This window comes from Podarcis vaucheri, assembly GCF_965113315.1.
Source record: "Podarcis vaucheri genome assembly, chromosome: 17".
Lineage (NCBI taxonomy): Eukaryota > Metazoa > Chordata > Lepidosauria > Squamata > Lacertidae > Podarcis > Podarcis vaucheri.
Window position 1 is genome coordinate 42114324 of NC_138755.1, and position 21692 is coordinate 42136015.

General features: G+C 42.1%; 1 protein-coding gene across 5 annotated transcripts in view; it reads left to right on the forward strand.

Moving 5' to 3' along the window:
- The window catches only part of POLQ (DNA polymerase theta), a 40464-nt gene that overhangs the window by 13039 nt on the left and 5733 nt on the right, over nt 1–21692 (forward strand). For 2 of the 5 annotated variants that reach the window (XM_082206004.1, XM_082206005.1), the window contains exons 12-26: nt 571–710; nt 2677–2870; nt 5046–5170; nt 5929–6172; nt 7813–10703; nt 12017–12163; nt 13223–13416; nt 13629–13869; nt 14734–14927; nt 15887–16024; nt 17077–17251; nt 18449–18578; nt 19922–20031; nt 20908–21092; nt 21385–21496. In XM_082206004.1, coding sequence (XP_082062130.1) covers nt 571–710; nt 2677–2870; nt 5046–5170; nt 5929–6172; nt 7813–10703; nt 12017–12163; nt 13223–13416; nt 13629–13869; nt 14734–14927; nt 15887–16024; nt 17077–17251; nt 18449–18578; nt 19922–20031; nt 20908–21092; nt 21385–21496 — 5220 coding nt within the window. Of the gene's footprint in view, nt 1–570; nt 711–2676; nt 2871–5045; nt 5171–5928; nt 6173–7812; nt 10704–12016; nt 12164–13222; nt 13417–13628; nt 13870–14733; nt 14928–15886; nt 16025–17076; nt 17259–18448; nt 18579–19921; nt 20032–20907; nt 21093–21384; nt 21497–21692 lie in introns of those variants that run through there. The other 3 variants (XM_082206006.1, XR_014215145.1, XM_082206007.1) reach the window with 3 other exon arrangements.

The following is a 21692-nucleotide window of genomic DNA, read 5'->3' on the forward strand; positions in this document are numbered from 1 at the left end:
CCTCGCTTTACAGGCCGAGGGAGCCGGTGTTTGTCCGCAGACAGTTTTTCTGGGTCATGTGGCCAACATGACTCAGCTTCTTCTGGCGTAACCAGAGCAGCGCACGGAAACACCGTTTACCTTCCCACTGGAGCGGTACCTATTTATCTACTTGCACGTTTTGGTGTGCTTTCGAACTGCTAGGTTGGCAGGAGCAGGGATCGAGCAACGGGAGCTCACCCCCTCGCGGGGATTCAAACCGCCGAACTTCGGATCAGCAAGCCCAAGAAGCTCAGTGGTTTAGACCACAGCGCCACCCACGTCCTTATTACACACCTTTAGCCAGGCGAAAACATTATCCTTCAACCAGGCCTTTGGTTGGCTAACATCCTAAATCCTTTTAAATGTGTTGGGTGGGGGTGGGGGGGTTATTGGTATATTTTGTTTTTGTTCTTGTTTTAATTATGTGTTTTGTGGTTTTTATCTTGTATTTTTATGCTGTGAGCCGCCCTGAGATCTACAGGCGAAGAGCAATATACAAATTTAATTAATAATAATAACAATAATAAATGTATCCTTTTCTCTTGGCAGAAATATATTGCCCAACACATCTCGGCTCTGCTACCTTGTTTTCTTCCTTCTCACCCGTAGCGGCTCTAGAAATTTTTGCTGATCTCCAGAGAGCAATGAAGAGCTTTGTCTTAGAGAATGATCTGCACAGTCTTTATTTGGTATGTTTTTGTTCAGACTTTTTCAGCTACTTGAGGTATACAGCCTGAGATTCCAGCGGAGGGGGAATCCTCCCTGACACCAGTGGATTATAATTTATGCCTTATCCCAGCAGATGAAGTTATGTCTTAAACATAATCAGAAGAAATTTTATTTGCATCAGCCACTAGCCATAGCAATAAAATAAAATGTACTGAAGATAGAGGTAAAAACTTAATATTTTGGGGGTTTACATCTATAATCAAATAATAGATCTTATTCTGATTGGCCCTGCAAACATATTAAACTGCTGCCTTGAATTTTCAAAGTTTTTTTTCCACTGCAGGTATACTTTTTCAGCTTGGTTAAAGCTAATCCCATATTCTCTTTTTTATCAATTTTATTTTTGCATTTTTTATATTTTACATAAACATAAACATCCCTTTTAAACCCCCCATTGTGGATCTTAACATAATGATTTCTTCCTCTGCATCTCTTTCATAACTCTATTTTTATAAATCCTTTGTCAATCCATAGTTCAAAGTTTTACTACAAGTTTTCTGTCAATCTGACCTGTGTATGTAATTGTTTACAATAGCTTTTCAAATAAATTATAAACGTTCCCCGTTTTTTTCAAAAGACCTCTTCTTCCTGGTTTCTAATTCTTCCTGTAAGCTTTGTCATCTCAGCGTAGTTCATCCATTTTGTCTGCCACTCTTCTTTGGTTGGAGTTGTACCATCTTTCCATTTCTGGGTTAACAGAGTCTGCACAGTAGTGGTCATGGACATAGTTTCCTCTGGTCCTTCAGGATCTCTAGTCCTATAATACCTAAAAAAAAGCTTTTGGCTTCTTAGGAAAAGTTATTTTCAGCATTTTCCCCCAGTTCATTATATATCATTTCCCAGAAGTCATTTCCCAGTTTACTCTCTTAATCCTTATTCTATCTTGCGAAGTGCATAAGGAAACTAGATTTTGACTTGTTGAGCAAAGCCCTGCCATGGTATTATGTCATAATTTGACTCACTTCCTTTCCAAATAGTCTTTCAGGTGCAAATTTTATTTGCTGATGACGATGACTGCCATACCGGCTTGTGGTTGCCCTTTAGTAGTCTTCGGTACCAGCCACCTCTGTGAATCTGATCCTGCTGACACTTAATCACTTGTTATCATCGATGCCCCCAGAATCATTAACAGGGCCTTGGGCTTGTCCTGGTAGCTTCTGCCTCTGTGAAAAGATGCAATAGAGAGAGGCAGCGATTCTCATTGGCTATAAATTATCTGTGGACAGCTCCTGCTGTTGAATTTCACAACTGGAAGTAACTTTCCTCACCCATTGCTTGTCTCTTGCCCTGTCACCTGACTCCAAAAGAAGGCAATAATTTTAGAACTGCTATTGCCTGTTAAACATGTGGTCATGTATTGTAGTGGCCATGTATTGCACAGACAACTGGTATGCCCCCCAACACTAAAACAGAGCTAGTGTTAATAGAGGATGATTTATTCATAGAATAGAATCATAGAACCGTAGGGTTTGAAGGCACTCCAAGGGTCATCTAGTCCAGCCCCCTGCAATGCAGGAATCTCAATTAAAGCATCCATGACAGACGGCCATCCAGCCTCTGCTTAAAATCCTCCCAAGGAAGGAGAGTCCACAACCTTCCAAGGGAGTCCTTTCCACTACTGAACAGCTCTTACTGCCAGAAAGTTCTTCCTGATGTTTAGTTCTTGTAACTTGAAGCCATAAGTTCGGGTCCTACCCTCTGGAGCAGGAGCAAACAAGCTTGCTCTGTTAGAAATTTGAATATCAGCTCTCCTCTCAGTCTCTTATCAAAGCTAAAGATACCCTACTCCCTCAATTGTTCCAGTGCTGCGCCACACTGTTGATTCATGTTAAGCTTTCCCCACCTCTTTTGGTGGTGTGAAAATAGTATGTAAAGGAAGTGGGATTCAAAACCTGTTTCTTCTTGTTTTGGTTCTCCTTTTTTTAGGTCACCCCTGTTTATGAAGACTGGGCCAAAATAGACTGGTATCGATTCTTTTGCATGTGGGAGAAGTTGCCTGCCTCGATGAAAAGAGTTGCAGAGCTGGTTGGAATTGAAGAAAGCTTTTTGGCTTGCTCTGTGAAGGGCAAAATAATTACTAGAACAGAGAGGCAGCGTAGGCAAATGGCCATCCACAAAAGGTAATGGCTGAACGACTTAGAATGTTACACTATGGTGTATATGACATCACAAAGTGATGGTGACATTATTACAAAATACTCCACCTCTGCAACCGGCATTCAGCAGTTTTCTGCTCTAAGTATAATGTTGAAGTTACTGGATTTGCAAGTAGCGTGTGTTTAGAAACAAGTTTCTTCTAAAACATTTCCGTGGAGCCTATCTGTAGTACAAAATAAAGGGAGTAAATAACTTTTGAAACAGGCATTGTGATTGATAATACCCAACACACATTCAACTGATACGGAGCAGTTTTGAAGAATCTCTTGCAAATAAGCAATTTCCAGTGCTTGCAGGCAATTCCTCTGTTCCTCATGCTGTCTGTGTTCTTTGCCAGTTATGCATCTTCATTTAGCAGTGTGTGGTCATATAATCTAAGAGGGAATTCAAAATTGTGGGTGATACAAAGGCATCCCAGCCTGAAACTTAGGTTTCCCAGTATGCCATTTCAGTTTCCTCTTTCTGCTAGTAAGGCACACGCATTCCATCTTCTTGTACCTTGGACAAGTGCCCTGCATGGATGTGCCTCTTCCCCATGGAACAGCTGTCTTATTTCAGATGAACTTGCAGTTGGTTCCACTTCACTTACTTTTTACCACTCTCAACCAGCAGTACAATGGCCGGATCATCTCTAATTTTATGAATTAATTTTTCACTCGCACCCTCTTTTCAGTAGAACACATTCCATTATACACAGGCACCCCCCTTTTCTCATTCAGGCTTTAAGTAGACCCAGGGCTCCTTAGCTTCACCAACTGCCTTAAGATGGTAGTCCTTTTGCCATATACAGTGGTACCTCAGGTTAAGTACTTAATTCATTCTGGAGGTCCGTACTTAACCTGAAACTGTTCTTAACCTGAAGCACCACTTTAGCTAATGGGGCCTCCCGCTGCCGCCACGCCGCCGGAGCACGATTTCTGTTCTCATCCTGAAGCAAAGTTCTTAACCCAAGGTACTATTTCTGAGTTAGCAGAGCCTGTAACCTGAAGCGTATGTAACCTGAAGCGTATGTAACCCGAGGTACCACTGTATATAACATAAATGTGCCTGAGTTTGTGACAGTCATAAGTTGCAAGGCAGTAATTACCATTGCAAACCCCTCTTGGTGTTCTCTTGCTCCCTTTCCTTGTGCCCCCAACTACTTCTGCAGGAATGTTAGCTACCTTGCCAATTCCCCTCAGGCACCATCTGTTTCCAGAATTCCTGCCAAATCCCTCCATCACCTTGACAACACTCACTGTTACAGGCCTAACATAACTGCAATCCAAAATATGGATCTAGCTGGCTGCAATTTCTGCAGGACACTTGTTAATCTGCAGGGCACCTTTAAGTCGGTGTACCGCAACCCCTTCTAATTTTTGTTTGGACCAGACTGCAACATGGACAATTACAGATGGTCTTTTCTGATTGTTGCTGCTGTTCTAGCCATAAGTGGCAATCGGGCCTGTGTGTGTAGCTTTCTGTAGCCTTTCTTCCAGCTGAGAGCACAGCAGTATAGTACTGCAGTACTGTTAAAGTTAAAAGAAAGTGAAGAATGCTTGCAGTTGGTGGAGGGCATTTGGGGTGGAATGGGAAAATCAGTCACATGTGTCTTGAAGCAAGACTAGAACCCACTTAACAGAGGTTCAACAGAGATTGTCATGCTTGGCACATACGTGCTTATTCAACTCCTGCTGTTAGGATGTTTGGATAGACTGTAGGGAGTTTATTCCTCAGATTCGTTTCTGCCACCTGCTTAGGGATATATGAAGCCTCTTCCACCTTCCTGCCCCATGATCTCTGATATCATTGCTTTAAGGAATTATTATGCCTCTGTGTCTGCACGTACATCATATGCTATCCTTGGTTTAGTGGGATGCACATCCACATCCAAACGTGCATTTCTGTGCATAACTCTCAGCTAGCTTGCACATCCAGCCCCTGCCCCCCCCCCCCGGCCGATTTTCTTCCCAGTGGAAGGTAAGTTGAAGAAAGTCAGACAGAAAATGAATTTGGCATAAATGTCCACACCAGTAGAGATGCAACCTTCTCGATTACTGCATCTGCTTCTAATTTCTTTCTTTCTATGTTCTTACCATAAAGCAATATTCATGCCCCTTTTGCAGCACACCAACTTATCTTAATTTTTACTGATGTAGATTTTTTACAAGCCTGGCTCTCTTGGACTTGATAAATGAGGTTCCTATAAATGATGTTGCTAAGAAATATGGCAGCAATCGTGGACAACTTCAGTCTTTACAGCAGTCTGCTGCTACTTATGCAGGTGAGGCAATACTGATACATAATTTAATTTAATTTTATAAGTAATAAATTATTATTATTATTATTATTATTATTATTATTATTATTATTATTATACAAATTGGTGTTTGCAGGAGACTCCTTTGGGAGGAATGGCAGGATAATAAATCCAGTAACCTTTGCTGTATTTTATACAATATATTTCAGTCTTCCAATGTTCAGATTTGGCCAATAACAGTGTCTGTGTGTGTCTGTCTCTCTGTGTGTGTTTTTGTGTGTGCGTATACACACACACACACACACACACACACACACACACACAGTGGTACCTCTTGATACGAACGGGATACGTTCCGGAGCCCTGTTCACATCCAGAAGCAAATACAACCTGTGTCTGCACATGTGCGGGTCGCGATTCACCGCTTCTGCACATGTGCGTGACGTCATTTTGACCGTCTGCACATGCACGAGTGGTGACACCTGGAAGTAACACGTTCCGTTACTTCCGGGTCGCCGTGGAGCGCAACCTGAAAGTGCTCAACCTGAAGCAACTTCAACCCGAGGTATGACTGTATATATATATCTCATAAGGGAATATTTGGCACTGTCCGAGTGAACATATGAAGACACCCCTGTAGTAGCTATCTTAAATGATCTCTTGAAAGTGCTTTTGTAATAATTTGCACCATTTATACATACACTGTTTGATAACAACATAATGTTTTTTTAAAGAAAAAGTTTTAAAATGCTGAATTTTGTAACAATTCTTATATATTTCAGGGATGATTACCATTTTCTGTAACCGTCTGGGGTGGCACAATATGGAACAGTTGCTCTCCCAGTTTCAGAGTCGTCTCACATTTGGAATCCAGAGAGAGCTCTGTGATCTTGTCCGGATATCTCTGTTAAATGCACAGTGTGCTAGAGCTCTCTATAAGGCTGGCTTTGTCACGGTCGCTGATGTTGCCAAAGGGAATATTGCCGAGGTGGAAAATGCCTTCAGGAATGCAGCACCTTTCAGAAGGTTAAAAGTATTTCTAGTATGACAGAAAGCTATCCCTTTGATACAGTTTTAGCTAGTCTAAGTTTGGGAAATGGATCTGATTCTCACTCTTGGATGTCGGTTTACTAGAGTTTAGTATGTTACACTCCAATAATTTTATTTTAGCTTTCTTATGCTCCCCAGTGCCAGTGTGATATGTCTGAGATGGCTATTGGTGTAAAATACCATACATAAATGTTTGTCATGCTTTATCTAGGTAATATTTAGGATTCTATGTAAGACTCATAATATGGTGGTGTTTCAATCCTACTCTTAAGGAATGTGTGTTCCCATGTCAGCATGCCTGTGTGCTGTCTTCCAGGTTCCCCACCTGCTTGGAGTAAGGCAAGTGGTGTCAGAAGAGAGGGCCTTTTTGGTAGCATAATTTCCTCCCCAAGGCACCTGTGTTTTATTTATTTTTATTTCTTCAGTTCTAACTTCAGCTGTTTCTGTACTTTCATTACTGTGTCACTGTTCATTTATACTTGTTAATAATTTCCCCCCTTTCTATACTGCCCTGGAAACATATGAAGAGCAATATACATTTCCCCTAAATTATGATATATATCACCTTAGGATGTGCAGTTCTTTAAAACTGACCTCTTCTCAGTAGGAGATTTCTGCTATTTTCTTCCTCCTCCCTCATGCTCTTCTGCACCTTCTAAGGGGAGCAGCATCTTAGAGAAGTCCTGAAGGGAAAACTATATTCCTCCCCGTCCTTTCTTTTCTTTGGTTTTGCACCCCTCTTCTTCTTACTTAGGGACGCGGGTGGCGCTGTGGGCTAAAGCCTCAACGCCTAGGGCTTGCCGATCGAAAGGTCGGCGGTTCGAATCCCCGCGGCGGGGTGCGCTCCCGCTGTTCGGTCCCAGCGCCTGCCCACCTAGCAGTTCGAAAGCACCTCCGGGTGCAAGTAGATAAATAGGTACCGCTTACCAGCGGGAAGGTAAACGGCGTTCCGTGTGCGGCTCTGGCTCGCCAGAGCAGCGATGTCACGCTGGCCACGTGACCCGGAAGTGTCCCCGGACAGCGCTGGCCCCCGGCCAATAAATGTGAGATGGGCGCACAAACCCCACAGTCTGTCAAGACTGGCCCGTTCGGGCAGGGGTACCTTTACCTTTACCTTTATCTTCTTACTTAGCTTTTCCCTAGAACTCAAGTGTCCAGCGACTGATCTCTGAATGCACATAACCTCTGATGCAAGCTAAGTTGTCACCTCTGCTTCCCAACTCACTTTGTTCACTTCCTTATCGGCGTGCAGACTAATATAAAATTTGACTTTTTGTTATGGGTGCATGTGAGGTGACATGTTAAGCAGAGGCTGGATGGTCATCTGTCATTACGATTACAATATCTTTATTGTCATTGTCCCTTGCAGAACAATGAAATTGAAAAACTACATAAAACTACATAAAAACTACATAAAACATTCAAAACATTCATGGCTGCTTTAGCTGAGATTCCTGCATTTTAGGGGGTTGGACTAGAAAACCCTTGAGGTCCCTTCCAACTCTACAATGCTATGATTCTATGACAGTAAGAGTGCTATGGTAGGAATTCTTTACAAATTTTTAAAGTCTGAAGCATGATTTCCAGGTAATGTTGTCTTGTTTCTTCTGCTTCAGTCGTAGGGCAGTGGATGAAGATGAACAGGCTGTCGAGGAGCACCAAATTACACCCCTTATATGGATGTCTGGACTGAAGGGTTTGACTGAGATTGAAGCAGCTCATCTTGTTGTGGAGGAGGCTAAAACTCTCTTAAAGGAGGACTTGGCTGCTTTGGGAGTGCAGTGGAACCCCAATGCCTCTCTCTTATCAGATTCCTCTTCCACATTTTCCATAACAGGACAAGTTGAGGAAGAGGAAAAACATAGACCGTGTGGGAAACAGATATCAAGAAATAGCCAAAGTATAATTTCATCAGACAAAAGTATCAGTTCTCAACCTGATAGTGCAAAATGGGTTAGACAAAAAAACAAGAGGTCGTTAGATGCTAGTTTAGTAAATGGCAGACTTGAAGAGACTCTGGTAGATGAAACTAAGGGAGAGACAAGAAATGATGACGTATGCTGTAGTGCAAGCAAACGGCTAAATCTGAGAAAAGATGGGGAAAGTATGAGAGATACCTCTGTGAAGCAAAAGTTGGATTCCATGATAAGTACTGAGCGGAGGACAAAGCCAGGCTTGAAAGCTACTTCAAAAAAACATCATGTTGCAGCTAGATTTAAGAAAAAAGCTGGAATTTATTTAAATCAAAGTAGGGAACAGAGCGCAGTTGCAAAATGGAGTAGGCCTTGGAGTCAAGAATCAAGTTTCAACGATCATTTTCCGTCCTCCAGCGACAGCTGTGAGTCAAACCAAAAACATCACCAAACTGTAACTAAAGGATCATTAGGCTACCAGGAAGGAATTGACAAAATATCCCTACAGGCAAATGAAATATACCAAGATAGTGGGAAAACTGTGCACAAATTGCTTATAGAACCTGTACATGCCAGTGAATCCAAATATGAGTTAACACTGAATAATCACATTAAAACACCTGCTTTGAATTCAGTAGAGGGAGATGCAGCTCCTGTTAAAGATAAAATGGAAATGCAAGATGTTATGGACGATCTGGTGATATCTGATAAGAAATTGAATCTGATAAGAAATTGCAGCAAATTGGAGCTCAGTAAAAACGGTGCTAGAAGCATAATTAATGAAAATAAAATGGACAGAGGTAGAAATGTTTTTAATGAAGCAGCAAGTGGCGCTATCACCACAACAGGAAATCAGCAAACTGCAGAGAGTTCTCAAAAAGCAGACAAAAATGACCCTGGAAGATTCAACCCCACCCTGGAAAATGCAAGTACAGTTATGGGTAAAGTGCATAATCACCCTGATAATGTTCTGAAGCCTTCTGAATGCATCAAAAGCTGTTCTCCTGATCTGTATTTCGTCTTCAAAGAATTTGAAGAAAGCTTCCAGTTAGATACGCAAACTGAGAGGATATTGCAACAGGAGGTGGCAGCTACAGTAGCTGATAAACAAAAAGACTTAGTAGCAGATTCAGCACTGAAAATAAAGTGTTCTAGTACTTCAGAAACTAATGCTGCATCTATAATGGATAAGCCAGCGTGCAGAAAAGCAGAACCGTTACCTGTTAAAAAAACCGATGTAGCAGGAAACACAGCTTTATTGCATTGTAAAGCAAAAGGCGCTCACAAAAAACCTATGAAATACCCAGAAATACCATTTTGCCTTGAAAGAAACAGTTTTTCTGTTATGGACTCCCAGTTAGAAAGCTTCTTACGAGACTATCGGACTCCAAATCTGGCAGAAGAGCAGGAAACTATTGTTCTTTCAAAGGCTTCCTTTGCTCCTAATCAGTGCCCACCTGCTGTCGATGCAAATGCCAAGGGCTGTCCTTTGCCTGAAATAAATTTGAATAGCAGTGACAGTTTGTTGTTTGATGAAGACTTTAACCACATTAATGACCCTCAGGATGTTCACATTGGTGAAGCTGTTGCCATGGGAGACCTTCCACTGCAGCAAATTATCCCTGCTCCTTTCAAATCCACTTTAGAAGCTGATCTTCCAGGTGTACAGAATGTGGGGCCAGGCAACGGTGTATCAAATACCACTATAAACCAGCAGCGACTGACAGAGTATCATGAGGATGACTCTCTAATGTTCTCAGATGCTGATTCTTTCCACATAGCAGAAGTGAGAGATGATGAGTCCGTGCCTTGTTTTCACAAAAACGTTCTCAACAAGCTGAAAAATGTGAAAGAGGCAGATGATGATGTCAGACCTGAGATTACTGGAAAAGATGCAAATGCTAACCAAGTGGGAAAGTGTGATTTTTTATTTGATTTAAGTCCAGGAATGAAAGAAGTCTTAGATGAATGGCCAAGCCCCACTGGAAATAAACCTGAAATTGATACAAGAAGCAATTTGAGAGTAGTGCTATCTGAGAAAAATCAGGATTCTGCCCTATCCTGTGGTCAGTGCAAATTTCGCAAAGATTTTAAGAGCATGGATGATCAGAGTAAGACCTGTGGCTCTTTACTAATCAACAGAAAAGGTAGTTCCATTTCTTGGACAGATGGGAGCAAGGAACTTCTTTCTCCAGCAGAGTTCATGGAGCTTCCTTCACAGGAACAACGCTTTGTGACACATGCTGAAGCCAGAAATATGAACCCCACAGACAAAGCTCCTTGTCTTCAGCTCCTGCAGAACGCTGCACTTGATTCACACCCGCAAACAAAACCAGAAAATGGCAGAAATGCTGAGTTTCCATCTGAGGATGACTCTATTATAATTGAAGGTTTTTCACTGCAGTTATCTCAAGATCTACCATCCTGCAGTGCTGAAAATTTTGCTATAATTGATGTAGCAAATGATAAGGCTCTTTTCCAAACCTTCATTAAAGAATGGAGCACGAAAAAGAGATTTGCTATCTCGGTGGCTTGTGAAAGAGCGAAAGGCCCCCTTTCCCACAGATCAGCTATTGGTGCCAAGTTCAAGCAAGGTGAGTTTGCCCCCTGTGCTCCTTCCATTATTTTAGAAATGTATATTTTAGACATTTTACTCTGGACTTAGTAAAGTGGCAAGTGGCCCTATATCTGAAATATAATCTGCAGATTGATCTGAATCTGGGAAGGAAACAGAGTTTATATTCTAATGTATATTCAGTGGTTCCAAGTAGGAAGAAGGCATATGCCTAGTTTTAGTAGCAAAAAGTTACTTGGAGATACCAAAGATGACAAATACGGATTCTTCACTGGTTAATGAGAAATTGCATATAATGTTTCCTCTCCACAGTTTCTTATGCCATTTAGTGACAAAGGTTCGGCTATCATGGTTCATGGATTTATAGGTTATAGAAAGCACTGAGTTTGTTACATTGAAATCGAATCATACAATACAGTATACAGTCGTACCTTGGTTTTTGAACAGCTTAGTTCTTGAAAGTTTTGACTCCCGAATGCCGCAAACCTGGATATGACTGTTCCAGTTTGCAAACTATTTTTGGAAGCTGAACATCTGACGGGGCTTCCGAAGCTTTCTGAAGCCAATCACTAGCTGTGCTTTGGTTTCCGAATGTTTTGGAAGTTGAATGGACTTCCAGAACAGATTCCGTTCTACTTCCAAGGTACAACTATATATATATCTGTCATTTAACATGTGGCCCAAAGAACCATGACTGTTGCACTGACTTCAAGCTCCACTTTTCTGCTGGGAATGGCTAGTGGGGAGCTTGAAGTCAGTGCCTATCAGCTGATCAATAACTACAGTGGTGCCCCGCAAGACGAATGCCTCGCAAGACAAAAAACTTGCTAGACGAAAGGGTTTTTCGTTTTGCGTTGCTTCGCTAGACGGATTTCCCTATGGGCTTGCTTCGCAAGACGAAAACGTCTTGCGCTTTTTAAAAAAAGCCGCTTGAAGAGGCGCAGTTGCGACGGACTGTGCTTCGCAAGACGAAAAACATCGCAAGACGAAAAGACTCGCAGAATGAATTCTTTTCGTCTTACGAGGCACCACTGTACTACAAGTCTTCCTTGACAGTGCAACATTTGGAACACACTTCAAGACTCCCAGTTGTCAGCCTTGTTTCCACAAGCCCTCACATGATATCGCAGAGGATGCCAGGTGTGGGGCAGGTGGGTTTGGGAGAAATGGCCCTGCAAGCTACATTGGGACCCTAATCAGGTCTGCAGGCCAAAGGTTCCCCTACCGCTATCATAAAGATAATTTAAAAAGCAGGAATGGAAAGTATGCTTTGCGCACAATTTGCAAGAACTTCAGGGGGTCTAACAGATTTTAATCTTTGTGTGTTCATAGGGAACGTGCACCAGGAGATTCAATATGAAGGTGATGGATTTCCTGTTACAGCCTGTGAAGACCTGCTGGTAGTTGGATTAGCTGTGTGTTGGGGTGGAAAGGATGCTTATTACATTTCACTGCAACAGAAATCTCAAGAACAGACTGGTAAGGAAGTGTTTTCTAAATGAATGCACTTTAGAGAAGCCTACGCGTAGCATCTTGCTGCCTTCCCAAATCCACGTTAACGAAATTATAATTACAGATAGGTAGCCGTGTTGGTCTGCCATAGTCAAAATAAAAAAATTCCTTCCAGTAGCACCTTAAAGACCAACTAAGTTAGTTCTTGGTATGAGCTTTCGTGTGCATGCACACTTCTTCAGATACACTGAAAAGGCAAGGGGTGAGAAGGTGAGAAATGGCTAATTGCCTTTTCCTGTAAGACCTATTGCTGTCGTTAAGAGTCGTCAACAGGCTCATCTCAGCTATCTGCCAATCACCCATTCCCACCACCCTTCTGAGTAATACCCCTCCCCACCTTCTCACTATATAGAAGGATCTGCCAACTTCTGTTTCAGTGTATCTGAAGAAGTGTGCATGCACACGAAAGCTCATACCAAGAACTAACTTAGTTGGTCTTTAAGGTGCTACTGGAAGGAATTTTTTTATTTTAACGAAATTATAAAGTATTGTTTTATCCATAAGAGTGGCAGTTATGGTTTATCTGGACAGAGAACAATCACAGAATACTGACGAAAGGTGCAGCTTTTCCGAGGGACGGCAGAGCTTGGATTGCTTGGGGGTAAAAAATCTCACATAGGATTCCAGCAGGAAAAGATGGAACTGAGTTTGGGATGCAGCCTTGTGTAAGGTGCAAGTGGGGAAGCTGGGGGCTGGGAGTTCAGGTCCATGGGAAGAAGTAAGATGCTTCTGAGAAAAGACCAAACGGCACAGGTGGGAATGGTAGAGAACTGGGGAAAGATGGAAGAATAAGGCGTGAGCTTTGAAGCCTATGAATGAGGATGGTGGTGCTGTGCTCTTAATGCGAATGGAAGGTATAATGGGAGCTGGAGACTGCGAGTAAGAGAGCCAAGAGGCAAGGGTGATTTTTATACTGCCCTGTACAAGGGAAAAAAATGTATGTATAGGCATACACTCTTCCCCCCTCTTTCCCCCCATGGGTCCTTGTCATAATACTTAAATAAGATGGTTTCTCTGTTGTTTTAGAAATCAGTGCCAGTTTGGAACCGCCTCCCCTGGATCAGAACTTGGCCGCAGCAGAGAGGTTGCAGCATCTTCAATTACACCTGCAGGATTCCAAGAGAGCATTTTCGCTTGCTGTGTATGATTTCATTCAGCACTACAAGATCCTCCTGAAGGCCTGTGGCATCTCTCTGGCAGGATGCTATGAGGACCCAAAGGTTTTATAGCTAACCCTTTTTCTATCTTCTATAAAGTGGGAGTGATGTTTAAAATCAATGTTTAAATCCCCCAGCAATTGCCAGAAATAGAACTTATAAATTCCTATCTTTGGGGAGGGACGCACATACATATACCCAAATCTTGTTGCATTCTTGTGGGGGACGGAGAACGCATTTTGAGTTAAGTGTGCTTTGCACTTCCCTCATTCTAGGTGGCGTGCTGGCTGTTGGATCCTGAGTCTAAAGAACGCTCCCTTCACAACATGGTCACCAATTTCCTTCCTCAGGAATTGTTCTTGCTGGACAAACTTGGAGCAGGCCAGGGGTGTCAGAGTCTGGGGCTCAGCGCCAGCGCAGATCATTCTGGACGATACAGAGCAGCTGTGGAGTCTGTTCTTGTCTTTCATATTATGGAGCATCTCAATACTCTGCTGCATAAAGATAACTTGCAAGGTGAGAAGGCGAAGAGCTTACCCCATGGGTGGTATTTAAGTTTTACTCAGAGTAGAGCTATTAATATTAATGCCCCTAGCTTAGCCATGTTCATTAATGTCAATTCACTTAGTTAAATACCACCCTATGAATTAAGCTTAAAGTACGCTAGTCTCCAGCTGAATTTCAGACGCACGTTAGAAAATCGCTGTAGTGTGAAATTGTTTGTTTTTTGCTATGATTAAACATGTTTGGAAAGTGACAGAATATCAGTACTCTTTACTAATGAGAAACAGATTTTCACACGTGACAATGAACTCTCCCCCCCCCCCCAATTTTTCTTTTTGCAACACAGTCCTTTTTTGTAATTGTTATGCCCTGAACCTTGGGCACAAGGAGTGTGACTTTGGCAATACAAACAATGAATGATTATGATTCAATAGGTACATTTTCACTTAGAATTGTAGAGTTGGAAGGGACCACAAGGGCCATCTAGTCCAACCCCCTTCAATGCAGGAATCTTTTGCCAGGGTGGCGCTTGAACCCATGTCCCTGAGATTAAGAGTCTCATGCTCTGCTGACATTTTGTTTGTTGCCAGTATGAAACCTTCTCAGGCGTGATAGGCCTCCAACACTAGCTGTCTTGCTTTCAATTCCTTGACCCACAAACTCTTATTCACTCTGCACTCTGCAGATACTCTTTGTGCAACATGTTATTAAGAGCTACTGAGAATGTTAGTGGGGTGGAGTGGAGGGGTAATTGGTGAAGCACCATCATCTTTTTTTATTATTATTATGAATTCAAGTAATTCTCTTCCGTCATTGTGTGTTTTGTGACACTGAATGAATGTTGTCTTTTGCCTCATTTGTCATTGTGTACCACAGATACTTTTCGTAAAGTGGAGATGCCAAATCAATATTGCCTGGCCTTGCTGGAGCTCAACGGTATCGGATTTAGTACAGTTGAGTGTGAGACGCAGAAACATGTCATGGAAGCGAAACTCAACGAGATTGAGAATCGGATATATCAGCTGGCAGGTCACAGTTTCTCCTTGACCTGTCCTGATGACATTGCTGAGGTACTGAACACATGGCCCCTTTCAATAGAGTGAGCCCTGTCCTTATTGTGATCAGTGGGAGAAAACTGAAAAACAAATCCACCAGTGAAATTTTGAGTGGGATAAAGTTGCCGTCCTTCAGTTGGCCAGAGTGCTGAGAGGTTGTTCTCAACACATTGTGGGTGGAATTCAGTGTTTTGCTAAGGCAATAATTGCATCAGTGCAAGTATTCCTGGAATGATGTTCCATCTCTCCCCGCCCCAGCCTCGTTGTCCTGTTCCAGGGATTCTCCTGATCTCCCTTTGCCAATTAAGGGGGGGGGTGTGCTGAGGGAAAAGGGTGGAGGGAAAGCCCCTTGCACTAGTAGGACTTCTTCATCTGAGTCCAGAGAGAGACTAGAGAGAAACACAGATTCTAAACTGCCAATAAAAATTAAATCAGCAGCTGCCATTATTTGCATCATTTTAGTTAAAGTGTTCTTAATATTTTCTGCAGAAAATGAAGATTCTGTTTAACTGCTCATTCTTACGTAACTAACTTCTCCTTAATTACCTCACTATTATTATTATTATTAATTGAATTTATATACTGCCTTATACCCAAAGGTCTCAGGGCAGTTCACAGAACAAAATCAGAATATAAAACCACAAAATACATAATCAAGATAAAAACAACAACCCAATACCCCCTCAAAACCCCACATGTTAAAAGGGCATAGGTTGTCAATCAAATAAACCAAAGGCCTGGTTAAAAAGGAACGTTTTTGCCTGGTGCCTAAAGGTGTTTGGTTACAAAGTTTTTTTAAAAAAAAATCCAGTATTGGTAAAATGGGAGTTTGTGGCCTCGCAGAGGTTGTCGGCTAATGGATTAGCTACAAGCTCAGTTAATTGTAGCTTAAGAAGTGGGCATGGGAAGGAGAAGTTGTCTAAGCCCCAAGAAAATGGCAAGATTCCACTGACTGAATTTATTACCTCTTTCAGGTGCTGTTTTTGGAGCAGAAGTTGCCATTCAATGGAGAATCAAAAGTGCAAAGGGGCAAGAAAACATTAGGTTACACTGGAAGGAAAATAGCAAATGGAAAAATTGCCAAATTAGGCAAGCAATTCAGTACAACCAAGGTATATTGTTTGTGTGCAACCCCTGGAGAAGCATCCTTTCTAGCCTATGTGTCATTGTGGGAAGCTAGTCATTCATAAAAACCCACTGGTGGAATTACAGTGGTACCTCGGGCTAAGAACTTAATTTGTTCTGGAGGTCTGTTCTTAACCTGAAGCACCACTTTAGCTAATGGGGCCTCCTGCTGCCGTTGCGCCGCCGTTGCACGATTTCTGTTCTCATCCTGAAGCAAAGTTCTTAACCTGAGGTACTATTTCTGGGTTAGCGGAGTCTGTAACCTGAAGCGTCTGTAACCCGAGGTACCACTGTATGTTTCACAATTGCTAGTTTTGCATAAGTGATGTCCACACAAAAATCAAGTTGCCTCCTTTACCGTTGTGTTACCTGACTCAGTATTATCAATTCCATGCATTCCTTAAAGGCCTCAGATGTTTTTGCCCGTGATCTGTACTAACTGCAGCTCACCGTAGCAATCATGCCTAGCTGGTCTTCATAGAATCCTAGAATTGCAGAGCTGGAAGGGACCGCGAAGACCACCTAGCCCAACCCCAGTCTGCTTGATCCTTTAAAAAATGTTGACTAAGCCAATGTCTATGACGCATTATTGAGGCAGCAAATTCCATTCAACATTGCACTAAGGCAATTGTTCAGCCAGGAAAAGCATTTTTGGCTTCCTGCCTTGGGATGAGAAGACAAGTTTGCTTAGGGCTTTCTGTGAGCCTTAAGGCGGAAAGGTCCAAGAAGAGAAAAGGCAGTAAACAATAAGAGAGAGGGGCTGGTTGACCTTTCCCACCATTTCCCAACCCACTCCCTGTGTGCTAGGAGGTCTTTTTTCTCCAAGCGTCACAATGGCTCTGCTCTGTCATCTTCTGTCCCGTCTACGGCAGAGTCAAAGCAGAAAAGAAAGGAGTCCTTGGTACAGGACTCCCGGTGCCATGCTAGCCTGGCTGTACCCTCATAGAGCCCAGAATATTTTTCAAGGGTTGTTCCCTATGTTACAAAGAATCAGTGTGAAAGACAGCAAACTGACTTGTGCCACGGTTAATTTCCATAGGATGTTCTGGAGAAACTGAGGGCCTTGCACCCATTGCCAGGCCTGATTTTGGAATGGAGGAAGATCACCAATGCCATGACCAAAGTGGTGTTTCCACTGCAGAGGGAGAAGCGTTTAAACCCCGTGCTGGGCATGGAACGGATATATCCTGTTTCTCAGACTCACAGTGCTACAGGTAGCAGGTGCTTTTTACATCGGAAGGTATCTCCTTGGTGGTTTATCAACGTATGACTGAAAAAGAACCAGGAAGGCTAGTGCATGGTCCAAATGAGTCATGGAAGCTTTGCGGTTTCTGTCTGATGGCACTTGTTGTGGGAAAGATCACTCATTGATTGAATGTCCCTAGAGCAGGAATGTGGAACTGGTTCAAGCTGCCGGACCTCACCCAGAACTGGCCCAACCTCCACAGGCTATTTCGGCAGCTTGGAAGGACTGCCCACCGGCCAAATCCACAAAGTTCAAGCCCCAGAAGCATGCAGAGGTTTCTTCCCCATCTTTGCGCTGTGGTGCTTAATGTTAATATTGGAGATCAGATACCTCTGTGCCTGATGTCAGGCGGCTAACAGGCATGTATGGTTTATTCAGAAGGCCTTGTGGGCCAAATTCAGAGGGCTGATGGACCTATTTGGGTCTGCAGACTGGAGGTTCCTCACCATTGTCCTGTGGTTACATTTTTTTTTAATTACTGAAATGCCCACCTGCTACTTTGAGGCCTCCTTGCCCGACAGCTGAATTCACTCTGCTCTTAACTAAGCCTCTTTTTCTGAGCTGTCCTACTAGCTAGATCTGTATTGTGTGGAACTGTATATTAGTGCAGTTTTCTTTTTCCCCTTTCTCCAAAATTTCCTTGTTTACTGTGGCCCCTGAAGCTTGCTGTCTTGGGTAAAATTGAAAGCTCGGTTTCTACAGGCTTACCGAGGATGTAGCCCCTGAGCTATATAGGATTTAGCTCCTTGAACACAGTGCCATTGCTGTGCCCTTGTTGGTCAAATCTGATGCTTAAAAAAATTATAGAAATGGGTGTTACTTATCCCCCAGTCACTTGGCTGCTTAACTTGCCAGCTGGCTTGATGCTTTGTCACCTCAGCTCTCTGTAACTCATGGAGTGAGCTTCTTCACTGAACTCTTTTTATATTTGCATCATATGTATTCCATATAAACACTAGAATTTTGAAATGTACTAATTGAGCATCATCACTTAAAGAGTACTTTGTTCTGCAAAACTGGAAGCTTGTTGGTCAAGTCTGCTTTGTCTTCTGCTTTTGCAGTTCAGCATTTAGCGCTTTAGTTTTAGCTTCAGTATTCCTTCAGACGTCTGCTGTACTGCCACATACTGCCTGCCTTTTCACCTTTGCACCACGTTTGCTTTTAGGCCGTATAAGCTTCAGGGAACCAAATATACAGAATGTGCCAAAAGACTTTGAAATTGAAATGCCAACCATGGTTGAAGAGAGTCCACCTTCCCAGAAGGAACACAATGGGTTCAGCTTACTCAGAAGCAGGTAAAGTTTTCTCATCTATTTATTTTTTTATATCAGCTGTCAGATTTTTTCTGATACATTCCTGAAAAGACCAGAATGTATCAAAGTTAGGATGCCTTTTTTCCACCATGAAACTGAAGGTGGCTTGCACTGAGTTTCCAGAACGTCTTCCATCAAAGCATTAATCACACTGGCTTGACACTAGCAAGGTGGCTGCATCTTGTCCCCTTTGAACATGTCTTGGCTCTCTAGTTAATACAGGAGCTGCTGGCAGGAAACATAAGGAATAATCTGTAAACTGATGTGGTTGTGGAGTTTGCTTAACTGCCTGCATTTGCACATTGCCACACTTGCATTTATAAACAAAAAGTGACAATTTTTGGTGCATTGTTTTGTTCTTTCCCATAGTATATTATTTTATTTATTAAATTTGTATACCACCCTTCATCCAATGATCACTGGGTGCTTTACAGCATAAAAATACAAAATGAAAACACAAAATAAGTAACAAAAACAAACCAATAACCCCCCCCCACACAAATACATTTAAAAATCTGTTGATTTGTCAAATCAGCTATTGGCCAGGTTAGAGAGGAGCATTTTCGCCTGGTGCCAAAAGACATGCAATGAAGGTGCCAGGGGAGCCTCTCTGGAGGGAGCATTCCTCAGAAAAGGCCTGTTCTCATGTTGCCGCCCTCCAGAACTCTTGTGGAAGGGGCATACAAATAAGGTTGTATGGCTACAGCATCTAATTATTCAAAAACCTAATCTTTAGGTAAATATACAGGAGTTCAGGAAAAGCCAACTGGATTGAGGTTTGTACAAGTACTCTCTAAAATGAAGGCCATCAAGGTAGATATTTTCCCACTTAGAATCGCTGTGATATGTACACCTTGCAAAGCGTCACCAAAACCTCACGTCCTGAAACTGCAGGATGTACATGAAATTCATGTGCCTACTGCCAAGGCCAGAGATGGCACATCACAGTAAGTACATAAGTACTGTAACATCTTATTGGAACCCTGTTGGGAATGAAAAGAAGTTTGTGTGTGTGGAATGTTGTATAAAAATGAAGATGAGAAAAAACTTTGAAGTATCTGAATAGATGCATTTTTAAATAATTATTTGCTTGGCTCTCAATGTCCAACCTTACAAGCCAGACCTATCAAGCAACAAAACCCACCCTCTAGAAATTACTGCTTGACTAGCCTATTGCATGCAAACCAGAGTAACAGTCAGCCATAAATATGAAGTTATTTTATATTAACCTGCTACAGATATTAGATTTAACCCTGTTGTTTGGTTTAACATTGTGTGTCTTACAGAAGTCAATTAGATGCCAGTTATTTAATTTTATTTTACAGATGGAGAAAGCATTCTGTGCTACCACATGGACAAAGGAGTCTTGCTGAACCCAGTGGGGGGAAAGTACCATTTTCTGTTAGCATGAGGCATGCCTTTGTGCCATTTCCAGGTAATACCTTGAGAAATGCCTCATTATAGAGCTAAAAAGTAGAAGAGGGATATGCAGATTTGAGCAATTATATTGTGCTGACACAATGAGCCTATTCAGACCCAATGGCAACCAAGGTTTGATGTTACATGAACAAGCCTGAGAAAACTTGGCAGCAACATGTACTGCTGCCTCTTCTTATGCGCCACTCCGTCATTGTTTGAAGGAAATCACAGTTTATTAGCTTTTTTCTGAAATGGGCAAGCTATGGTTTGTACTTTTCATCTAACCAAGATTGCAAACCAGAGCTTATTGTCCTGGTTTGCATGGGGTTGCCATATTTCAAAAAGTAAAAACCAGGACACCCCAAAGGTTGTTGATTGACTTGCCTAAGATCCGGGACAAAGCGCCGCCTTACAGAAATTCCCCCTGGACGTCAATTCCACCTTTGAAATCCTGGTAATGTCTGGGAAAACCCAGACGTATGGCGACCCTAGGTTTGCAGACAAAAACATACCATAGTTTGCACATTCAGATGAAGTGGCATGGTATTGTAGCGACAAGGCTCCTTAGTCGTCATGTTTTGGCGTTGCATCTGAAGAAGCTCAGTGTTTTCAAAGAAAGTGTGCAAAATGGTTCTTTACAGACCTAATAAGAAACCATGGTTTCCTGCTTTGTGAATGAGTTGGACCGACCTTGGGCTCATGCACTTGCCCTTCCTTTCTCATATTTCAAGGGTGCAAGTAAGAAATCAGGAGCATTTGCTTCCATTTTCAAACAAATCAGAATCCCATGTTTGTGGATCTCTTGAATGAACAATAATTTCAAAGAAGGAACCTGTTTTACTACCTGAAATAAATGTCCACTTTAGGAATTATTCTGTTTTATTGGCTGCAGGAGGGTTGATCTTGGCAGCTGATTATTCCCAGCTTGAGCTGAGGATTCTGGCTCATTTGTGCTGTGATCAGCGGCTTCTCCAGGTCTTAAATGAAGGTTCTGATGTGTTCAAAAGCATTGCTGCCGAGTGGAAGATGATTGACTCTGAAGCAGTTGGGGATGATTTAAGGCAACAAGCCAAGCAGGTAACTTACGGAAACATCTAGAATTCTTGGAACATTTTCATATAATTGGATGATAGTGGGTTTTTAAATAAGTTGTACAGGCTGAGGGATGGATTCAACTAAATAGCAAATGAGCAAACTCTGGCATATTGAATGTTTTAAATTTGTGTCCTTTGTTGCTTTGTGAAGATTGTGCCTTATTCTAATAAACAAACCTCATTTATAAGTAATCCAACAGTTTTTCTCGCACTTTAGTCCCCTTGGTTGTAGAGTATACTCTAGAATTAAAATTAAAATTGCATTATTTTTCTAGATTTGTTATGGAATAATATATGGAATAGGAGCGAAATCTTTAGGAGAGCAGATGGGTGTTGAGGAAAAAGATGCCTCCTGCTACATTGACTCTTTCAAATCAAGATACTCAGGTAAAGATTGCTAGCATCTGATTGTCCTGGCTTTTTGGCATCATTAACTGATTAATAATACCAAGCAAATAGTGAGTTGTGTAAATCTCTTTGCCTATGTTTTTTGTAACCTTTTTGGTGCTGGTTTAAAAGGGAGTTTAAGCTACTGAGCCAAGAACTTACCTTACATAAACCCTTAAGAGTTGTGGCAACTTGG